The following is a 21,213-nucleotide window of genomic DNA, read 5'->3' as shown; positions in this document are numbered from 1 at the left end:
GCGACAATTTCAAATAACCGAGTTTTTTATTATTTAAGTATTTTTTCTTTTACAAATATGTTTTTTCTTTCACGAAAATTGCAGTTAAGTAAACCTATTTAGTATATACCAAATATACTGTTCCATTTTCTTTTTATTTTGACCTAATATGCGAGAATGAACATAATTTTCAATCGAAAATTCTGTTGTCAAAATATCTGCTTTTTCAATAAAGTCGATGGGCTTTTTCTTCGCTGAAATCTCTACTTTCTAGTGGTATAAATATAAATAAATATAAATAAGTTTTCTCAGAAATACAAAACGCACTAAATGGTTCAATTTCGAAGGAAATAATATTAGCAATCATAAAACCAATACAAAAGTTCTAATCTCATGCATGGGAAGTGTTTCTTTTAGCCTTCTTTTGGCTCCGTCACATAAGATTGTTTCTTTCAAAATGTATTTTATTCTGCCCGAAATTGTGTTGTTATTAATGATATTACTTTTAGGTTGACAGCATTAAAACTGATGACAAATAAAAATTTTTGTTATGGTTTGGCTTCGATTTTTAGAAGTTCTACAAAATTTCCAAAGAGCATATATACAGTGTTGGAAAACATAATAGGCACAAAGTGATATGTTTGAATGTTTACAATTATATATTTAAATTAAACGATATGCAATAAAATAATCCAAATATTATCGTTCATTTAGAAAATTAATTAACATTTGAGTAAATATTTAAGGTTTATTTGAGTTTACAAAGTGAAAACGAATAAATTTTGTATTTCAGCTTGGAAATAAAAATGGGTACAAACATTAATTCTTTATTTTTGTGTTATTTTATTTAATAACTACTTTTTTCCGTTCAAATCTAATATTTTGTTGATGCTCCTTTCGTTTTAAGTATCCTTCTTTCGCAGTATGGAGCGGAAAAGGTTAGAGCAAGTCGTGACCGGTATTGAATACCATGCTTCCTGAACTTTTCCCCATAATTCGCGCTTATTTTTCCATTTTTCTCCACTTACTGATTTTTTCAGCACTCTCCATAGCTGTTCTATAGGATTAAGATCCGGCGTCTGGGAGGGCCGTTCTATAGCTTCAACATTATTGCGCTGAAACCACGATTTTACTAGTTACAAGCCATGATTCGGGTCGTTGTCATGCATGAACTCGCATTTTAGTGACATGTGCTCTCCGCATAGGGCAACATTACAGTATTAAGGATGTTGAGATAATCTGTTGAACAAATTGTTGAACAAATTGTCGAAGGGGGCCGTCGCCCCGGGCGCAACGTCTTGGGGGGCGGCAAAATGGTATTTAAAAACTCCAATTCGGGAAAAAATTTCTGCAAATTGTGTCAAAAGTGTACAAAATATAGGGCGAAAATGGGTTTTTTCTATGGCTTTTAATAAGATGTCTTGTAAATTTATTACCAATTTCCTCAAAAACTGTATTGTGAGAATTTTGGAACTTCAATATATGCGTGGCTTCTACTTCCTAAATTTTATATACTTAATATCGAAGGTATTTTGTAAAAATTCACTTTTGTTTGAACCACCTCCTAAAACTTGTAGGTAGGTAGATAAAGGGGGGCGGCAGAACATCCTTGGCCCCGCGCGCCCGAAGTTGTAGCTACGCCACTGATAATGTATAATGAATGGTTTCAAAGATATTAAATATCTATGTATAATATAATACTTTGCCTGAGGCGTAATTAATCGGTGAACTGGGGACGAATTGAAAACTAAAGCAGAACCGTTTTACTATCGACATTTCCTTCTGGGATCGTGAATGGCAATATTTTTGTTTACAATTTTCAAGGTATAATATTTAATGACGTGGGAATAGAGCAGTATAATATTATTAAATTTATAAATGTTGGGTTTTGTTGAAATTGAGGGTCACTCTGAGAAGGTTATTTATTCCTTTTAAGGCACCTGCAAAGTTATAACAACAAATATATCTACTGTTCCATACAACTTCGAGCATAAATTTCATGTCTTGTATATGTATGTACATACATATATGACACATATTTATATGATGGTTCCACAAAATGGCATAGTAACACCGAGCATTGACTAATTTTTTTTCCTGCGGATATACTCGTATACATCTCATATATGTATATATGTATGTGTATATTTAAATCATGGGTCATGCCACTTGTTAAGTAATTTAGAAAATATTTGTTTAACTGCCATTCGATATAGGGTATGTATTTGGAAAACTACTTCTAAAAGTCTCTCACATTTTTGTTTTTTACTTTTTTTGTTATATTTTTTTTAATTATGCTATGTGTGTATAATTATAGTTTTTCAAGCCGTTATCCCAGAAAGCACAAAATTTTTAACTTACTGTACATATAAATATGTATATATGTATATGTATATAAATATGTATGTATATCAAGGGAATATCAAGGGAATATAAGCATTTTTTACTTTACCTAATCAGATAAATAGTTTCAGTAATTTCTGAAAGAAGAATTTTCTATACAATGCAGGGCTTTTAAGCTTTAAAACTTTTGCCTCTACTTGTTTACTGCAAAGGATTTTTAATTTTAGAAAAGCCATTAAAAGTGCTTACACACAAACGTATGTATATATAGCCAAAAACAAACTAAATATAAATTATTTTTTTTTTTTAATATTTTATGTATTGTATTGGTCACAGTAATCAAAAATAAGTGATAAATTTTTTTGATAAATAATAATAATATCATGTATGGATGAATGCTCAAAAATAGTTTCCTCAAGCAATCGATTATCAATCATAAAACCATTCAATTATCAATCATAATAAATTTGCTATTTCAATTGCATAGACACAATGGAATTTTAGATCTTTACGCTTACAAGTGTCAAAATACTTTCTTATATGCCAAATGCTTTGCTATGCATACATATAAACTTATATATCATACAAACATATGTAGTATATATGTATATGCATATATGCATATTCAAACGCAAGTTTTCGTAGAAGCGTAAAAACAAATTATATTTGGGTGAATTCCACCAAAAGTGCTCACTTGTACATATACATATGTATGTATATGTATAAAGCAGATTTTGAAGCATAAATAAACACACTAACATTCCCACTGGCAAAAGGCCAGCGAATTTCTTTGAGAGATGAATCAACGGCTAAATAATAGAAAAAGGTAAATTTTTCGTACTGATTATTAGGTGCCCAGAGAATATTTATGTCGGGACACTGTTGAAAATGCATGCATCATCAGTTTGTAAACTTCCGCATAAATGTAAAAACATATTTTGTAATTACATATGGTAATTACCCACTACGGCGGGTGTCTAAGCGACCTTGTTTAATAATTTTGTGAAGTATGTGTATATAAATATTCAGAGTGGATCGTAGACCACTGTAGCTTTCGAAACCAACCAACCAACCTACATATAAACTAAAAATAATTAATATCAACTTGCTTTTGTTACCTTTTGTATTTTACAAGTATATTGACAATTTTCAGTTGTCTCTGCTCATTTGTGTTGGGTAAATATATGTGACCTGGTCTACGAAAAAGGAGCTAACGTGCGAAAACTAGTTTTCTGGGAAACAGCTGTTAAAAATAAACAACTCGTTTCGTCAGTTTGAAAGTGAAAATTGATTTTTTGGCACCTAAGCCCCCTTTCCGTAGACCAGCTCACATATATATTTAAATTAAACATATAATTTTAATACAAATCTTATGTTAATTGAACGCTCAAATTATTGTTTAATTTTAGGTCTAGCTTCTTCTACAATTTGTTAATCACAGTTTTGAAATCTTCCTGTTAGTTTGGCATAACATACTAGGAGTTAGGGAACAACTTTCCATTGTATGGCTGAAAAATATGCACAGAGACTAAGACTAATTGTAAATTTATGATTTTTGTTTATTTTATATCTCAAAAGATTATTATTTTTAAATCTAGACAATAACCACATTATCTGAACCTTACAGTGTGCTTTTGATTGTGAAACAATAATATTTATGTAAACATACATATATATTCTTAACGCTTAAAGCTTTTATACACTTTTCATAGCGTATTATAACAACATAATATAAATTTACAACGCCCAAAAAGCAACTAAAAGGTCCACTACTTATTTTATTATATATTTATGGAAGTTTAGAACGTTAAACAAGCAAGCATCGTATTCTTTAGTACGAAAAACTACTTCATTAGCGCATTAAGCATTCTTTTTCGCACGAAAACCGAAAATTGCGCTTCCAACACGCACAATAGTGCTGCCCGCCTCAATCTAGAGTAAAGTGAAACGCAAAATTTAATAATGAGATGAGCAAAACAAGTTATGCACAAATACTATTTACCGCATGTTCAAAGTCATCAGACATGCCCATGGACACTTGTACACCCTCTGGGTCCAGATTATTCTCTTCACAGATTTGTTTGTGCACACTTATGAGTGACACGAAGTCGGGATTCGGTCCAGTTGAATAATCAAAGCCAAATGCGCCAATTGTCATAACTCCTTCTAATTGCAGGTGTTTTAGATTTTCTTTTATATGTTTGTACAGTGCTGGCGCTTCGCTTGGTGGCACGCCATTCTTGGCTATTAAAAATAAATTTTTAGATAATTACTTAATATTACGGTAACAACATTTTTGGTTTACCTTCTTCGCCACTAGTGTTGATTTGTATTAAAACTGAAAGTGGCTGTTTATTGTCACCTTGGAATTTTTCCCAAGCGGTGTTTAGTCCATTTGCTAATTTTTCGTTGTCAACGGTTTGAATCATATATAAATTGGGCAGCTTCAGCACCTTAAATTTGAAAATAAAATTGTAATGATATTAATTCATTAAAAACAACTAAAAACGACAACATCGGTTGCATCGAAGCTAAAATACCCTTAACAAATAAAAAAGTTTCCATGTATATGCATATATTCCATGGCGATTTTCGTGAAGAAATTTTGTCAAGTAAAAAAGTGTTGCCTACATAGACATAATTTTGATCGATCAGCGTGTTTGACTTGGTTTGAACCTTTTCTGGTGCGAAATTGGCGGTTCCAAAAACTGAGTAACTTCTTGAGGAGAGGTCGTGAGCCTAATTTCGGATCGATATATCGAAAACTGAGGGTCTAGTTTACATACCGACGGACAGATAGACCGACAAACAGACAGACGGGCTCAGTTCGTCTTGTTGGTTATTCAAATACACATAACATATATTTTATAGGATTTGTGCCGTTTCCTTCTTGGCGTCACAAACAAACTTCGTGGCAAATTTAACAGACGTTGTTCAGGGTATAAAAAAAACATGTTCGACGTAGCAAAAACCAAATCAAAATATTTTCATATAAATTTGTAAACACCTCATTAAACTTACCTTATTGATTTTATTATTTTGTAGATGACCAATAAAATGCCATTTAATATCCTGACAATGTTTCAGAATTTCAGGGTGTTGCGCTTTTTCCACCAGCTCCTGCACGTAGTTTTCACCGAAATGCCGTTGGCCAGCTTCATAGGCTTCGATAATCATTTCCACCGGCTTTGTTTTACTAACCGCCACAAGCTGTGGTTTTGGTGCTTTAATATGCTAATGTAAAATATATAAATTAGGAATGTAAATCATATTACACAATTTAAATAATATATTAAGTTATTTACCGGTGGCCGGCGTGCAAGGGCCGCATCGATGCGCTTTAAAATGCATTCTATGCCCGCTTTGACATTCACATCCGACATTGCGCGTATCATAGAGTTCGAGGCGTTAAATGTAATGAGTTTTTAACAACTTCGTTTAGTTGTTATAAATAAGTAAACGTTATCAGTAATTTATGATAAATAAATATTTTGCGATATGTGCTGGAAAACTAGTAAATGACAAAACAAAAACATGTAAAAACAGAGAACGTATATTTATATATATATATTATTTTATAAATATACGTTCTCTGGTAAAAACATAAAACAGCTGATTGTGTATGGTGGTGACATCTGTGTGTGAGATTTTTCGAATTGAATGATGTATGAAATTTCAGACTTGGATGTCGCACTAATATTGCTCTCTCAAAGACAGTTAATAACATAGAAAACGAGTTCTATGTTTTTTGTTAGTTGCAGGAAAATATATTTATTAATTTCTTTTGTAATGAAAATTGGTTTATACACATACATACATATATAAGCACATTCATATATGTTTTTTGATCATATGTACGCGTATATATGTCAGTCACAGCGATTTTGCAGCCAAATTATAACTGTAACATTTTTTGACGCTTTTAAGGGAATTTTTAATGGTGAAGTATTGTATTTTGTTTTTGTTACCAAATTATTACAAGGCCCAGAACTAAAATTCGAATTCAAAATTGAATTCGATAAAGAAGAAATCATAAATCACAAAATCAAAAAATAGACAATTAAAGAATTTAGAAAAATAATAAAAACAAATAAATTTGTATTCCAAAAATCCGAAAAAAACTATCAAAATTTCGCAGTTTAGTCGTTGTGGTGTACCAACAAAGCCAAACATAATGGTGAACGCAATAGAAAATGTGTTCTACACCTTAAGGAATATTCTCATTAGAATAACACTGGGTCCGATATCTTTCGTATTTCTTGAACTTTCAAAATTTGTGCTAGTGCTAGCGTTGGCCTTCTGGATAACGGTTGGCATTTTTATGATGGTATAGCTATTTATCTCTCGACACTTTATTAGTACAACAACATTTAGTACAATATTTAATTTTTCAGTGGGAGAGCATAATGCCTGAAGCGGCAAGTCGCCTCTCGGCGGCAGCCGCCGCTGTTGTCGCCAATTCAAGTGGTCTTATGCCCAGTGACGAAGATAAGGATAATGCTAAAGAGTCGGGAAGTTATCCCTTTGTTGTAGATTTGCCAAAGACTGAATCGTTGTCTCTGGAGAAACATATTATAGAAGAAGCATTGCTCCAAAAAGTGACGTCAGAAGGAAAAAGTCCGAGTATAGTGGCGAGTGGACTTCCAGCCGTTAAGGGCGTTACATTAGAAGCTAAAGATGAAATTGAGAATGAGATTAGCAAGTCTGAAGTTCCAGCCGTTAAGAGCATTACAGAGGAAGCTAAAGATAACATTAAAATTGAAATTAGCAAAGCTGAAGTGGCGTCTGCAGAAGCTGTTGTCTCCAAACAACCTTCCACAGCAATGGGAAGTGAAGCTGGTGATTCTGGTAAACTGATTGAATGAAGCAAATGCTAATTTACGTTTTGATCAACACTCTGCAATAAGAGAGAAGCAGAAAACGTGAAAAAAAAATTTAATTTGTTTGGTTGAACTGAATTTTTGGTGAACTCTTTAAAAAGTTCGATAATAAAAGTCTAGAAATATATGTATAAACATTTGCGAATCTGTTTATTTAACCAAGTTCTCCTTCTTGTGTGAAAATCTGCAGACTGTCTAACAGAGAAGACAACGTACACCACAAATAACTGTTTTGACTTTATGTAAAGAGTATTTATTTTTCGATTTACTCGTTTAACCCTCCATGTATGAGTATTTACATATGTACTCCATATCCTTACGCTATTGACCCCACCTAGTACCGTACTGTATTAAATATGAAAATAAAATAGTAATAGTAGACACACTCTTTCTGTAAGGAATCTTTTTTAACCAGAACTTAACTGACAGATGGCTGCTAGCCAGACATTGAGAAAACGGCCCTTAGTGTAATACTTAAAGTTTAATATTTCCATTGATACATTAGATTAGATTCTTCTTCTTTCTTTATTGGCGTAGATACCGCTTAGGCGATTATAGCCGAGTTAACAAGAGTGCGCCAGTCGTTTCTTCTTTTCGCTACGTGGCGCCAATTGGATATTCCAAGCGAAGCCAGGTCCTTCTCCACTTCGTCCTTCCCCCGGCGGGTACTGCGCCGAATACTTTCAGAGCTGGAGTGTTTTCGTCCATTCGGACAACATGACCTAGCCAGCGTAGCCGCTGTCTTTTAATTCGCTGAACTATGTCAATGTCGTCATATATCTCGTACAGCTCATCGTTCCATCGAATGCGATATTCGCCGTGGCCAACGCGCAAGAAACCATAAATCTTTCGCAGAACTTTTCTCTCGAAAACTCGCAACGTCGACCTCATCAGTTGTTGACATCGTCCAAGCCTCTGCACCATATAGCAGGACGGGAATTATGAGTGACTTATAGAGTTTGGTTTTTGTTCGTCGAGGGAGGACTTTGCTTCTCAATTGCCTATTCAGTGCGAAGTAGCATCAAAAGGGGGCCTCTCATTCGAGGCTGATTGCTAGTTTTCATTGGTAAGATTTTTTACGTGACGGGTCCCAAACCCAGCGCACAACCCTGCGGAGAGGATGTTTCGCCTTTTCACTTTAGCTCGCCTTCAAACGGATGTTCTTAGGTTACCCAGAGGACACTTGGTCCATGACCGGAAGTCGTGAGCTGCTTGAGTCATATGTAAAAGAATCGTTTCTGGCCACTCCCAAGTGAATGGCGATCAGAGAACTTTCCTCACTTGCGTGAACTTCTACACATGACTCTATCCTCCATTAGATTAGGCGTGGCTAATAAGCCAGGTATAGACCAAAAATAGCGATGCCAGATGGACAGGAACTACGGAAAGTTCACGTGTAGTAACCATCATTCAACTAGCCAACTTTTGACTTGAATTTCAATAAGTTCTGCGGCCTTGCTATCGATAGCTCTTCGAGTGTCTCTTACCCAAATTGTTTGAAGCGTTTCTTTGCACTGTTTTCTTGGTGCCTTGGTCTTGGTCTTGAAATTTCCTGCAGTCATCTCGATCTGTCAGCCACATTATACAGATGTGTGCCACCACCACATCATGTTTCTGCAGTCTCTTCTATTCAGTGTGTTTAGGAGCAGAATTTATGTCTGATCTACCGATTTGTACATGAGTTTTGCAGTTTTTTTATCCTTACAGATCATTCTATCGAATTTTAACCTTCCTAGTCACGCTATTGTCCAGATCGTCGTAAAGACAACGCATGAGTTTACCAATGTCGGTACCATTATAGAATGATAATCATATAACATTATCTCATTGCCATTGATTGTTGGCTGCCTACGTAGATATTAACTGTGGAGTTATTTACTTTTGCCTTATATGCTAGCTCCGCGGCTTTCCCAGTGATCCGGCCACTTAAAAGTTTTCCTTATGCCTTACTCTGGACACGCACGCAACCAACTCGTCCCCCATTTTCGCGCTATACGTATAAATGTTAAATGTGTTGCGCGCAGCTTATATACTCTGAACCATTTTCTTTTTTTTTATTCGCTTGCTAAACCGCCATAACTCACCGAGCTATGGCCGAAGGTTCTTTATGTAGTAAGTTATCCTGCAGCGAGTAGCTGCCTTGCCGACTTTGACGCGCAGTTTTTAGCGAAGAGATCTGTAGATGGCAAGTTTAACACTTGCTCAAGAGCCGTCGTTAGAGTGGTTCATAGAGCTACTGTTATGCACAGGACAGTGAGCCTCTGCGCTTTCCATTCGCTTCCGGTAGGTGGATTTCAGTAGGAATATTGACCATACTACTGCACCGTAGAGCAGAATTGGTCTTATAATAGCTGCGTTGCACCAGTGAATGTGAGAGGCAGAAAGCTCCAATCATCTACCTACATGCATATAAGGCCTTTCTTCCACATAATGCTTTTACAGAGGTTTTCTGTAAGTTACTTGGTGCGGTCCTGAAGAGAGTGTTGTGCCTCATTTATCGAAGGGTGCTTCCAGTGCGGGATTTTATATTTTCTGGTAAACACAAGCTGTCCCATTTTCTTCGAATTCAACCGCTAATACATTAATTTTATTAAATAAAATATAATAAATTAGTAAAAAAATTTTGAACTAAAACATAATCGGGTGGCAACCTTCCTAAAAAATTTCAATTGTAAACATTCTTAAACCTGTTGCATTTAAGCTTTATATTGTAAAATTTAGTTTATTTAAGAAATTGAAATAATAAAATAAATTTTTGCAGGTGGCAACCTTACAATAATTTTTATTATTAAAAATTTAAAAATAAAATTTAATAAATATTTTCGACACCAATGTGGTGTGTGTGACGAAAATTTGTTGCGTTAAAAACTTAATCAGGTGGCAACCTTAAAATCATTTTTATTTAAAATACTATAATAAATTTTTTTTAAATATGTTCGAAACGAAACAGCTCGCAACATGGCGTGTATGACGGAATTTTGTTGCGTCACGGAAATTCGTTGCAGTTAATAGATTTTACTGTTGGACTTACTTATCTAAAGGCCTCTCATACTTTATATATAAAATTACATAATTCATGTACTATATGTGCACATAATTCCCAAAATTCTCTACCGAATTTGTACATATGTATGTATTATAAATGTTTGTGCATATATGTATATGTATATATACATACATATGTATGTGCATCGTACATATATGTATATGTATGTGGATTTGTAAGTGACACAACAACGTCAAAAATGATCACTATTGGATATCAGCATTGCTGAGCGTTACCCACGAACCCATTATACAATAATCCATACATATGCATGTTATGTACTCATATGTTCATATGTATTGAATTTTTTTTTCACTCTTATGTATATACATCTGTATGTGTTGCGTTTGATTTACGCTTAGAAAATTATTTGTGACCCTTATGACCATTGATTGTGAAGCATAAACGAACAGGTGAGCATCAAACACGAAAACACACATTCGCACACACAAACTTCGTCACAACCATTCATATATCGAAAACATGAAATATTTCTATGCACGTGTGTGTATGTGTGTATGGCGGTGCGAAACGCGTATGCGCAATAGCATCGTTATTGCGATACGAAAAGGTGTACGAAAATCTAGAAAGCATACAGAGCAGTCGTTAATGAATATAATTAAAAACACGAATATTATTAAAGTGAGTAATAACTGTACATCAAGGGGCGGACATGGCGAGGCACAAATTAAGCAAATATGTGTGCATTGCTGTTTTAATTGTCCTGACCCTCGAATTGGGGCATAGAGTACAATTTTTATCGTTGCGGCCGTAAATTATGAGCAAAAAGATGAGAGTAGATGACCACATTATCACTAATTACCACTTTATGATGCTATTTTTGTTTTTTTTTTACAAAAAAGTGTCGCAAAACCGTTAAACAAGACTAGATAACTGTAAAGGTTGTGAACTAATTTCGTGGTTTGCCTCTTTTTGAATGAAAAATGAATTTTAAGGCGTGTTATACGTAGGTTGCCTTTTATATTTCGGGATTTGGCAACCCTAGTGTTGCAATCTGGCAACTGACAACTTTAATGTAAATTTTGATATTTTTGATTTATATATACTCGGAACGTTTTAACATAAGCCCGCTATTTATGTTGTTTACAGTAACTTAAAATATTCATCTCGGCCAAAAAATGAAATTATGTTTTACGACTTTGGTCGCGGATTAAGGCAACAACAGCGTATCGATGACCTTAATTGAAATTTGACGATGAAACCCCCCGACCAGTGTTTATCGATGGAATTCACCACTCCAAAACGGATTTCTGGAAGGAGAAGAATACCATATACATATGTAACAATGTAGCAAGTATACAAGGCAAGCTTTGAGGCAGCGAAGAATTGAAAATCGTTACAATAAATTCAACATTTTATTCTGAATAATGTTCTGTATGAATTGAATACTCGTTATCAGCCCAAAATCTAAATCGATTGCATAAAAATATCTTCAAATTACATACTTATACTATAAATCACGTGTTTGGGTTCTTTCTCTGCAACACCTTGCAGAATTAACTACCATAATCTACACATATTAACATACAAATGGCTATATTCGGCACGTTAGTATTGTAGGAAGATGTGAACCGATATCAATTTTGATGCATTACATATTACACTGTGAAAAATACTTTTACCTAAGGCGTATATCTAGCGTGAAATTTAAAAATATCTTTTTGTTTCTTGTTAGGATAGTTTATGCCTTTAAAAATAATAATATAATAAAAACAAGAAAAATCGTTAACTTCGGCTGCACCGAAGCTAATATATCCTTCACAAGTGCATTTCTTTTAGTAACTGTGTGTTCAGTTTGTATGGAAGCTATATGCTATACTAATCCGATCTGAACATTCAGCCCTATTCTGCATTTCTACTCGAATCGAAATTTTCTCCGATTGGCAACTTTGATATTCTGCGTTTCGATTCAACTTCGAAAATTCCAATTCTATGTATTCTGCATTGCGATCGTAATTACGTTTTTGTACGTTGAAGTTTTGTCGGCGGAAAGCCGATATATATTCATTTTCGTGCACTTGGATAAAATAATTTCCTCAAATATGTAAGTAAAACTTTATGATTATGATTGTAAAAGACATAATGGTGGTGTCCTTGGTTGTTTGTGCTTAAATGATATTTTTTGATATGTTTGCAGATCAAAAGTAACAACGGCAGAGCAATACGAAAAATTGTGTGATATGATGGCCACGAAAAGAGATATTGCGCAGGGCTTCCAAAAGCGACCGAAGGAAGAAGTACAGGAGGTTTGGGAGGAGGTTGCAAGGAATTTAAATGCACTTGGCCCACCAACAAAAGATTCCAATACATGGAGGTAAGGTATTACCTCCAATTAATTTTAAAAAATTAAGTTACATCTAACGTTTTCGTGCAGGTCTGGATTGACTGAAAATGCTACATGAAGCGAAAATTATCGCATAACAAAAAAGAAAGGATAAGCACCGTTGGAGGTCCTTGCAGTTTACAACACATAAGCCCACTTGATGAAAAGGTGATAGCTTTGACGGGTTTGGAAACGGATGATATCCCTTCAACCAGTAGAGCTAGCAGCCAAAATAGAGAGGCGAGAGCAAACAAGCAGAGCACTTCTTCATTACTTAAGCAACAGATACAAATCAAAAAGAATTTTATGCAGAGACGAAAAAATTCAATGAAGCTGCCTTTGGTAAAATGGAAGAAGTTATTTCATATTTACGGCACAGGAATCGTTCTCTAGAAACTTTGGCGGAGACTGCAGTGAAGCAACTTGAAGAACAGAAGCGACACAATAGAATTAAGGAAGAGCTGGTGAAGGAAAAAGTAGAAATAAAAATGCAAATGCTAAGATTAGATCCAAATTATAAGCCGGATTCAAAGTAGTCATTTTTTAATTGTTAGCCTTTTATTTATTTTACTATTATTCATTTATATAACGAGCTGTGAAACGAAATAAAAGCATTTACTTTTTTAATATAGGAGCTGTAAAATGCACTGAATGCAATTGTTTTTATTTAATAGAATAATGTAGGGCATATTTTGAATAATGCATTGCTCTCCTCCTCAAGTAATATCGCTGCCGCTACTGATTCCATGTTAGTGTTAAAAAAAACGGGATATAATTTCTTTATTTTAATAAACCAACAATAATTTGTGTATTTTTGCTTTGTTATGTTTCATTTTCACACGTTTCAAGGCAAACAGCTGACTTCGAAAGAGCTACAGCTCTTTCTCTTTTTCTTTCAATCCAATCGTAACTCAGAATACCTATTTTCGATTCAGACGGAGCGTAGAGCGGGAACGTAATCGAAATGCAGAATAGGGCTGAATTTTTTCGGAGATTACATTGTTATCTTAAGGAGGTATTCTGGTCTAGGATTTTGAAAAAATCGATTTTTTTTTGCATATTTTGAAAGTTTAGACTTTGTTTTCAAATTCGACTTATTTTCGGAGATATAGCCGATTTTCTGACGTGGCGTTCGTGTTCACTAGAATTGTCTCCTAAACTTTAAACGCGTTTTTCTCGAAACTACTTTTTTTGAGGTGGTTGACATGATATCTCAAGTTCTATTTAACCGATTCCTTTGAAATTTGGTATTATCTTCTTTATACAATGCTATATCGTGTCTGCCTTGGATTTCTAAAAATTTTGATTTTAAGTATTTTTAAAAAATTCGAAAAGGTCGAAAAAATCGGATCAAGAAAATTTTTTTTTCAAGTCGACGCCATTTTGTTATTTTTTTGTTTTTTTTTTTTTTAAATCATCAACCCGATAACGACACTTATGAAGAATCTTCTTGTTTTTTGTGTTTTAGATCTCTACAAGGGTTGAAATCACGTCAACCAGGACGCACCGTTTTTTTTGAAGCCCCCACTCCACCGGCCCGTATCTCGACGAATTTCGGTTTTTTTTTCTTGAATTTTTTTTTTTATTATTAAAATTTTAATAAAAAACATATAAAAAAATGGATAGTAAAACGTTTTTCTTTTTTATCTTAGTTTAAAGAATGCCTAAAATTCATGCGTCTAGACCAGCTTTTCAGCGAGAGATGGCGAACTCTCTTGCCGTAAGGTAGGTGATTTTCAAGCACCATATCTTTCACGTTTGTAATATTTTCATCAGTTGAAAAGGTTTAAGGGTGTTCAGAACGAGACATGCCTTCAACGATCTCTCGACCGCTTTTGAGGGCTTTGTATTGCTTGTAGGCTTGTGTTTTCGACAAAACTGCAGCACCGTAATCCTTTTCCAACCTTGGCAACGACTCCGCATACGAAATTTCAGTTTACAATTTTTTTCAGAACACCCGTGTTTTAATGAAAAAATACTGATTCGGTGTCTAATTTTCAAAAAAATTTTTAAGTATGTTGAATTTCTTATTAATTTTTCGACTTTAGTCAGGATGTTCTAATTGTAATTTAATACTCTTTCTGGGAAATTCGATGCTTTACTGCCGACAACATAAATCTTGATTCATTCAAAATGGTTTGTTAAAATCTGATATTCGAGCACCGATAAATAATTGACGTTAGTACATATTATTTCCAATAGGTTTTTGTGTGCTACACGGTAAATCATATTTGTACACATGCTTATGGGCAGATATATGTATATGTATGTATGTGTGTATGTAGGTATGTAAAAGTGATGAAAGCTCTGCGGGAAATATTTCGTCATACTCTTCCAATCAATGAATTTCAAATAATGCAATATTTGTGGGTCAAAAATGTGTAATGCCGGCGTATGGACCACAAGCCAATACATTTCAACAGTTCACCATATTAACGCTCCAAAGACAGGTTTCGGCGCATGCGCATGACTTCTTGCACGCTTACCTATACACTTACATATGTGGCTGTGTAAATATATTTATTTTATTTTTAATTTTACTTTTGCTTTTAACATTTTCCCACTGCTTTCTTTTCGTTGGCGAACAAAGTGTTTTTTACATTTTTTTTCACTGAAAAAATGCTCGTGAGCTTAGATGTGTGTACGTATGTATGTATGTATGTCTTTTTGAAGGTTGTAATTTGCGAACTATATGAGCTGTATGTTTGGTAATACATACATATAATGCAAAACGGACGTTATGTCTCGATATGCTGCGTAATTGTGACTTCCCAAGTACTCGGCTATATAGGTGTATATGTAGATGTACATATATTGTAGTTGAAATAGTAATGAGGGTTTTTAAATATTTGCTTGTCAAATATCTCTCTTCCGCTTTTTTGCTCTTTATTCAATGCTTTATAAAAAGTGTTACAGTGGTCGGATTTAGTTCAAATATGCGCCTTTTCGTTCGATAATCTGTTTCCATCTAGACGGCAACTTCATAATACCCCCCTCGTAGAAGCCACCCCTTTTATTTGCGAAGAATTCGGACAGCCACTTTTCGCAAGCCTCTTTTGAGTTCAACTTTACACCAACAGGGGCGTTCGCCATGGACTGGAACAGGTGGTAATCACTTGGCGCTATGTCTGGGCTATATGTTGGATGCGATAAAACCTCCCATTCGAGCTCCCGTAGCTTCTGACGAGTCATCAACGAAGTGTGTGGTCTGGCGTTGTCCTGGGGGAACACTACACGCTTCCTGTTGGCCAATTCTGGACGCTTCTGATGGATCGCCTGCTTCAAGCGGTCCAGTTATTCGCAGTATATGGTAGAATTAAGCGTATGGCCATACGCTCATAGTTGATGATTCCCTTCCAATCCCACCAAACACACAGCTAAACCTTCCTGGCCGTCAATTCCGGCTTGGCCACTATTTGGGACGATTCACCGGCCTTCGACTACGACCGTTTTCACTTGATATTGTATGTGATTAATTTTTCGTCGCCAGTCACCATCCGCTTCAAAAATGGGTCGAGTTCGTTCCGTTTCAGCAGCATATCGCAGGCGTTGATTCGGTGCAGAAGGTTTTTTGGGTCAAATGATGCGACACTCAAACATCAAGCTTGTTTATGTATTCAGCCTTCTGCAGATGATTTAAAATGGTTTGGTGACTAACTCCCATCTTCTGGCCGATGTCACGAGATGCCACATGCCGATCTAACTCGATATTTTCCATGATTTGATCGGTATTCGTCGTCACAGTTCTTTATCCGGCTGGCTTATCCATGGTGTCGTTTTCACCTGCTCTGAATCGTCGAAACCATTCTTCCGCAGTTCGAAGTGATAGAGTACCATCCCACAAAACACCATTAATCTCACGGAACATTTCTCTAACGGATTTGCCTTTAACGAAGGAAAACTGTAAAATAGCGCGAATTCGGCGTTAGTGAACTTCATGTTTACACGTCCATAATTGTTGAACGCAATATCCATGCATATCGTCGTTTTTTAGGTTATGTCAAGACCTTTCAAAGATGTATAGTATTGCCAGATACGAGCTCTGTAGCGCTTTATATAATATATAGCCTCGAAATTCAAAAGACAAAAAGGCGGAAGGGAGATATTTAACAACCTATATGTGACCTGGTCTACGAAAAGGGGGCTTAGGTGTAAAAAAAAAGGAGAACAATTAATGAGATAACGAGAAACTGGCGATTATTTTTAACAGCTTTTCCCAGAAAACTAGTTTTCGCACGTTAGCCCCCTTTTCGTAGACCAGGTCACATATATGTAAAAGTAATGTACCTTTCTGGAATTTAATGTATTTTAAAAATTGGTGTTTTTTCATTTTGAAAATTTCTTCTATTGACTCGATCCCGTTGCGATCCGCGAAGCATCAGTCAAACATGTATTTGGCGGCGGGGAAGATTTCTCTGCTTAAAATTATCTCAACTCCAAAAAAAAAAAATAATGAAAATATTAATTAGTCTTTTAGATGAACGGAGCAACGGTCTCCTTCTTTAAAATTAATAAAAAAAAAGCTTATGAAATGTATTTTCCACACATATTTTAAGTGCGTGTGATCATCTCACCAATTTCGTCTGTTAATTGCACAGTTTAAAAGCCAATTTAATTGTCAGATCTAACGGTTTATTCATTGAAAACTGCATAAATATATGTACTCACATCTCAATTAATTTTATGATTACTTGAAATACTTATGTAATAGTCATTAACTCGTTGTAATTGTTTCAGCATAAATATTTTACGAGGCATCTCATATTACCACTGATTGCAAGAGTGAAGATGAACAGAGGAGAAGGGGTATGTTAAAAACGAATTTGGCTACATTATCAATTTTGTTATTCTTTTTTGTATATTTGATGATTAAGATTTTTTTAAATCTTGCGAAACCGCAAGAAAAACACATTATTACAAAAAGAAAAAAATATTTAAAATTTTTCTGCACCAAACAGGTGTCTTCAAAATGATATATAATATTTTCCATCATCCGTGTGCCAGTGTAACTACGAGGGTTGCCTTTTTTAATTCGTGATTAGAGAACTAAAGCAAATTTTAATCCTCAAAAATCGCTTTATTGTTTTTTAAAACATGCTCCATTAAGATCTATAGACTTTTGTATGCGTTTGTACCAACTCTCGAAGCACTTTTACTGCTCTCATGCCTCTTGAACGTAACAACCACCTCTTCAGGTGTAGACCTCTTCGTTTAGCTTTAACGCACGGGAATAATAATAAATCATCTGTGGCACATCAGGACTATGCGGTGCATGACTCATCAAAGTGAGGGTTTGAGTGCTCAAAAACGCAATTATTTCGGTCGATGTTTGAGAGCTCGCATTGTCGCGGTGAAGAGTGATCCGTCTCTGGTGGGTGGTTTTCCTGATTTGAAAGACAACTGGCAAGCAAACGGTTGTGTACCTATCAGAGTTTACTGTTCTGTCTTTTTTTTATTGGTATGGTGGGAACACGTTCAGTTTTACCAAAGAACAGGCAAGGATCTGCTTGAAAGTGCTTGCATACAGTCAACTGCCGTTTTTTGAGCGATTGACAAATTGTATGGGATCCCACGTGAGTCATTTTTCTTTACAGTCAAATTATCATGCAATATTGAATACATGCTAGGCCCACTAATGCCAATAGTTGTCTCCATTTCAATTCGATAGATCACGAGAGGAACTTTGCGCACAACAACAATAGTTGCCGGAACAACAACTGATTTTGGACGACCTTCATGATACTCGTCTTGGAGTGATCTACGACCCCGATTGAATTCACCATACCTTCGATAGACATTGGCCGTTGGTGGAGCTTTATCTTCAAACAATCAATTAAGTTCACCGATGCACTGTTGCTGAGATAATCCACATCGAAAGTGGTAAAATTCAAATGTTGTGAAAATGTTCGCAATTTAACTCCATTTTTTGGCTGAGATGAATATTTTCAGTTACTGTAAACAATACAAATAGCACTCGTATTTTACCGCAAAGTTGTTAGTTGCCTGATTGCAACACTAGGGTTATCCATGGGCATGTTGTCCGATTACGCCCATGTACGAAATTTTTTTTCGAACAGGGTATATTAAGTTTGTCACGAAGTTTGTAACACCCAGAAGGAATAGTCGGAGACCCTATAAAGTATATATATAAATGATCAGTATGTCGAGCTGAGTCGATTTAGCCATGTCCGTCAGTCTGTCCCTCTGTCTGTCTGTCTGTATATATACTAGTCCCTCAGTTTTTAAGATATTGTTTTGTAATTTTGCAAACGTCATTTTCTTTTCAAGAAGCCGCTCATTTGTCAGAACGGCTGATATCGGACCACTATAACATATAGCTGCCATACAAACTGAACGATCGGAATCAAATGCTTGTATGGCCCGATTACGTATATATTATTTCCTAAAGCAACATAACCTCCGAAGAAATCGTATATTTTACAAACTGAACACATAGTTACTAACAGAAATGCACCAGGGTATTTAGCTTCGGTGCAACCGAAGTTAACGTTTTTTCTTGTTTTGTAATAAGTTTCATTAAAATATCTCAATTTTTACTCAAGTTACAGTTCGCACGGACGGACGGACAGACCGACATTTACCCGGATTTCAACTTTTCTTGTAATATTGATCATTTATATGTATATATAACCCTATATCTACATATCTCGCTTAGTTTTTTAGGTGATACATACTACCGTTAGGCGCGCAAAACTATAATACTCTTTAGCAACAGGTGGCAGGAGTATAATAATTCACCATAATAACTTTTTTAGGCGGTCACACTAGGCATGCCCCTTAAGAAGTGGAGGAAAGCTGGCTGTAGATATCGCGAAAGCGGGAATGTCAATAGAGAAGCTGCCTGATGATGCTACCTCATCAACTCCAGAGACTTAACAGTATTTTTTCTTGAAAAGTTATGTATAAAGAGTGTGAAGAAGTGTTTTCGAAACAACTCACGTAGTTTTTGAGATTTTTGTAAACTATACTTAACTCAATGTCTATCTTCCACAGTCTTCACACATTCGAAAACACAAAGAGCACGCATAAAAGTAATTATTTTGCCGAAGTAATTGAAAATTTATAAAGACTACGTCTAAACCTACATAGATATGTATGTATGTACATACTTACTCGTACATAAGTGCTGCGCAAATTGCAAATTTATGATTTCTTTTCATTTGCTGAACTTCAGACATTTCGGCATCCCAACAACACAGTTATGTAAAATTTGCATCTCAATAAATATATATGTACATACATACATACATATGTGTATGTATATAACACAATTACCATGCACATGCGCAACACTTATAACAAATGAGAAGAATTTTTATTAGATATCGGCATTTGTGTGTGAGTGTGTGTGTGTGTGCGCGCTTCATTTTCAATACAAACGGTAATTTCTGCGACTCTAAGCTTCCGTTTAGAAGGTCGTTTTGGCAATCACTTTTATTTCAAAACTATTAAATACAGTTAAGTGCGTGTATTTGTCGTGTAAAGCATGGCAAGGTTAGAAAATCTATTTTTGGAACAGAAAACTATATAAACGCTTAAATGGTCCAACTGCAACAACGCTAACTACGCGCTGACTTAATTCATGGCTAACTTTGAATCAGTTGTAATTAGCATACGAAACTCGATAACCAATCAAACTAGTATTTTATGCCTACCGTATACACACACACGCATATACACACATACACACATACATTTTATTATCTGTTGTGTTTTCTTATTGTAAAAGAATGCCAACTTCTTTTGTCGCTGTCGAAAATTCAAATTGTTCTAGACGAAGTTTGTGCGCTCTGAATTTAAGCAGAAATATTATTGCTTTTGATTGTGGCTTTGGAAATTGCTTTAATTCATCAGCAAAACAAATGAGGAAGGGGGTAAATTTGCTTATTTTCAAATTTCGAAATTTATTTTGCTGTTTTAATTAAACATTTATACGTTTATTTTTGTGATGTCAAGCTCTAAAAATAGCACCAATAAGCCAAAGAATAAAGAAAATATTTATTATCAATTTTAGCAAGAATCTTGAGAAAAAATGATTATGAAGCCGATTTTGTGGAATTGCTGCGCTTTTGTTTTTATCATAGCTATTACGTTAGGCTAATCTAGTAGGCTTGTAGCCACACCAGAGGCCAGTTATGGTCCTTAGCGATGCCAGATGAAGTGCCGTTACGTGGCTCAAGAGTGGTAGTCATCCTTCGGGATGCCCGCGCTTGACGTAATTTTCAATAGGTTCTGCGGCCTCACTATCGACATCTCTTCCAGTGTTTCAGACCCCAAAATATTTGAAGCTTTATCTCCTAAGTGCACAAGAGCCTTCTCGATGTGCTAACCCCGTTCTGCAGGTGTGTGTCGCCAGCAGACTGACCAGTGAGTATTTCAATCATGTTCCTGCAGTCTCTTCTATCAAGTGTGAGTAGAAACTTTGTGTATTTTTGAACTACCGATTTGCACGTGACTTTTGCAGTCTCGATAGATCATTCTACCGAATTTCAACCTTACTTGCATTAGATATTAACTGTGGAGTTGCCGGCTAGCTCCGCGGCTTTCCAAATAACAAAGACCTGCAGTGGACCGGTAGCTTAAAAGTCCGCCTTATGCCT

The 21,213-nt window shown here is 35.3% G+C and overlaps 2 protein-coding genes across 2 annotated transcripts; one reads left to right on the top strand and one right to left on the bottom strand.

Annotated features, from left to right (window-relative positions):
• Window positions 1–3,416: 3,416 nt before the first annotated feature.
• LOC126762586 (pyridoxal phosphate homeostasis protein) lies at window positions 3,417–5,866 on the bottom strand. Its single transcript, XM_050479455.1, has 5 exons — window positions 5,628–5,866; window positions 5,344–5,556; window positions 4,628–4,775; window positions 4,325–4,566; window positions 3,417–4,254 (listed from the first exon to the last, which is right to left on the bottom strand). The coding sequence occupies exons 1-5, from the start codon at window positions 5,715–5,717 to the stop codon at window positions 4,183–4,185; spliced, it is 765 nt and encodes a 254-aa protein (XP_050335412.1). The 5' UTR covers window positions 5,718–5,866; the 3' UTR covers window positions 3,417–4,182.
• A 302-nt stretch (window positions 5,867–6,168) lies between these two features.
• LOC126761659 (uncharacterized) lies at window positions 6,169–7,297 on the top strand. Its single transcript, XM_050478015.1, has 2 exons — window positions 6,169–6,649; window positions 6,717–7,297. Exons 1-2 carry the CDS (start codon window positions 6,497–6,499, stop codon window positions 7,185–7,187), a joined length of 624 nt encoding a protein of 207 aa, XP_050333972.1. The 5' UTR covers window positions 6,169–6,496; the 3' UTR covers window positions 7,188–7,297.
• Window positions 7,298–21,213: the final 13,916 nt, after the last annotated feature.

The sequence above is a fragment of the Bactrocera neohumeralis genome, chromosome 2, assembly GCF_024586455.1.
Source record: "Bactrocera neohumeralis isolate Rockhampton chromosome 2, APGP_CSIRO_Bneo_wtdbg2-racon-allhic-juicebox.fasta_v2, whole genome shotgun sequence".
Taxonomy (NCBI): Eukaryota; Metazoa; Arthropoda; class Insecta; order Diptera; family Tephritidae; genus Bactrocera; species Bactrocera neohumeralis.
This window is presented reverse-complemented; position numbering and strand designations above follow the sequence as displayed.

Excerpts from the sequence above, each read along its gene's own strand:
- LOC126762586 (XM_050479455.1), bottom strand. The coding sequence starts at position 5,717 with ATGATACGCGCAATGTCGGATGTGAATGTCAAAGCGGGCATAGAATGC. Across the intron at positions 4,567-4,627 it reads CAACACTAGTGGCGAAGAAG|CCAAGAATGGCGTGCCACCA; the intron begins GTAAACCAAAAA and ends TATTTTTAATAG. Across the intron at positions 4,255-4,324 it reads CTGATGACTTTGAACATGCG|ATTGAGGCGGGCAGCACTAT; the intron begins GTAAATAGTATT and ends ACTTTACTCTAG.
- LOC126761659 (XM_050478015.1), top strand. The coding sequence starts at position 6,497 with ATGGTGAACGCAATAGAAAATGTGTTCTACACCTTAAGGAATATTCTC. Across the intron at positions 6,650-6,716 it reads CGGTTGGCATTTTTATGATG|TGGGAGAGCATAATGCCTGA; the intron begins GTATAGCTATTT and ends TTAATTTTTCAG.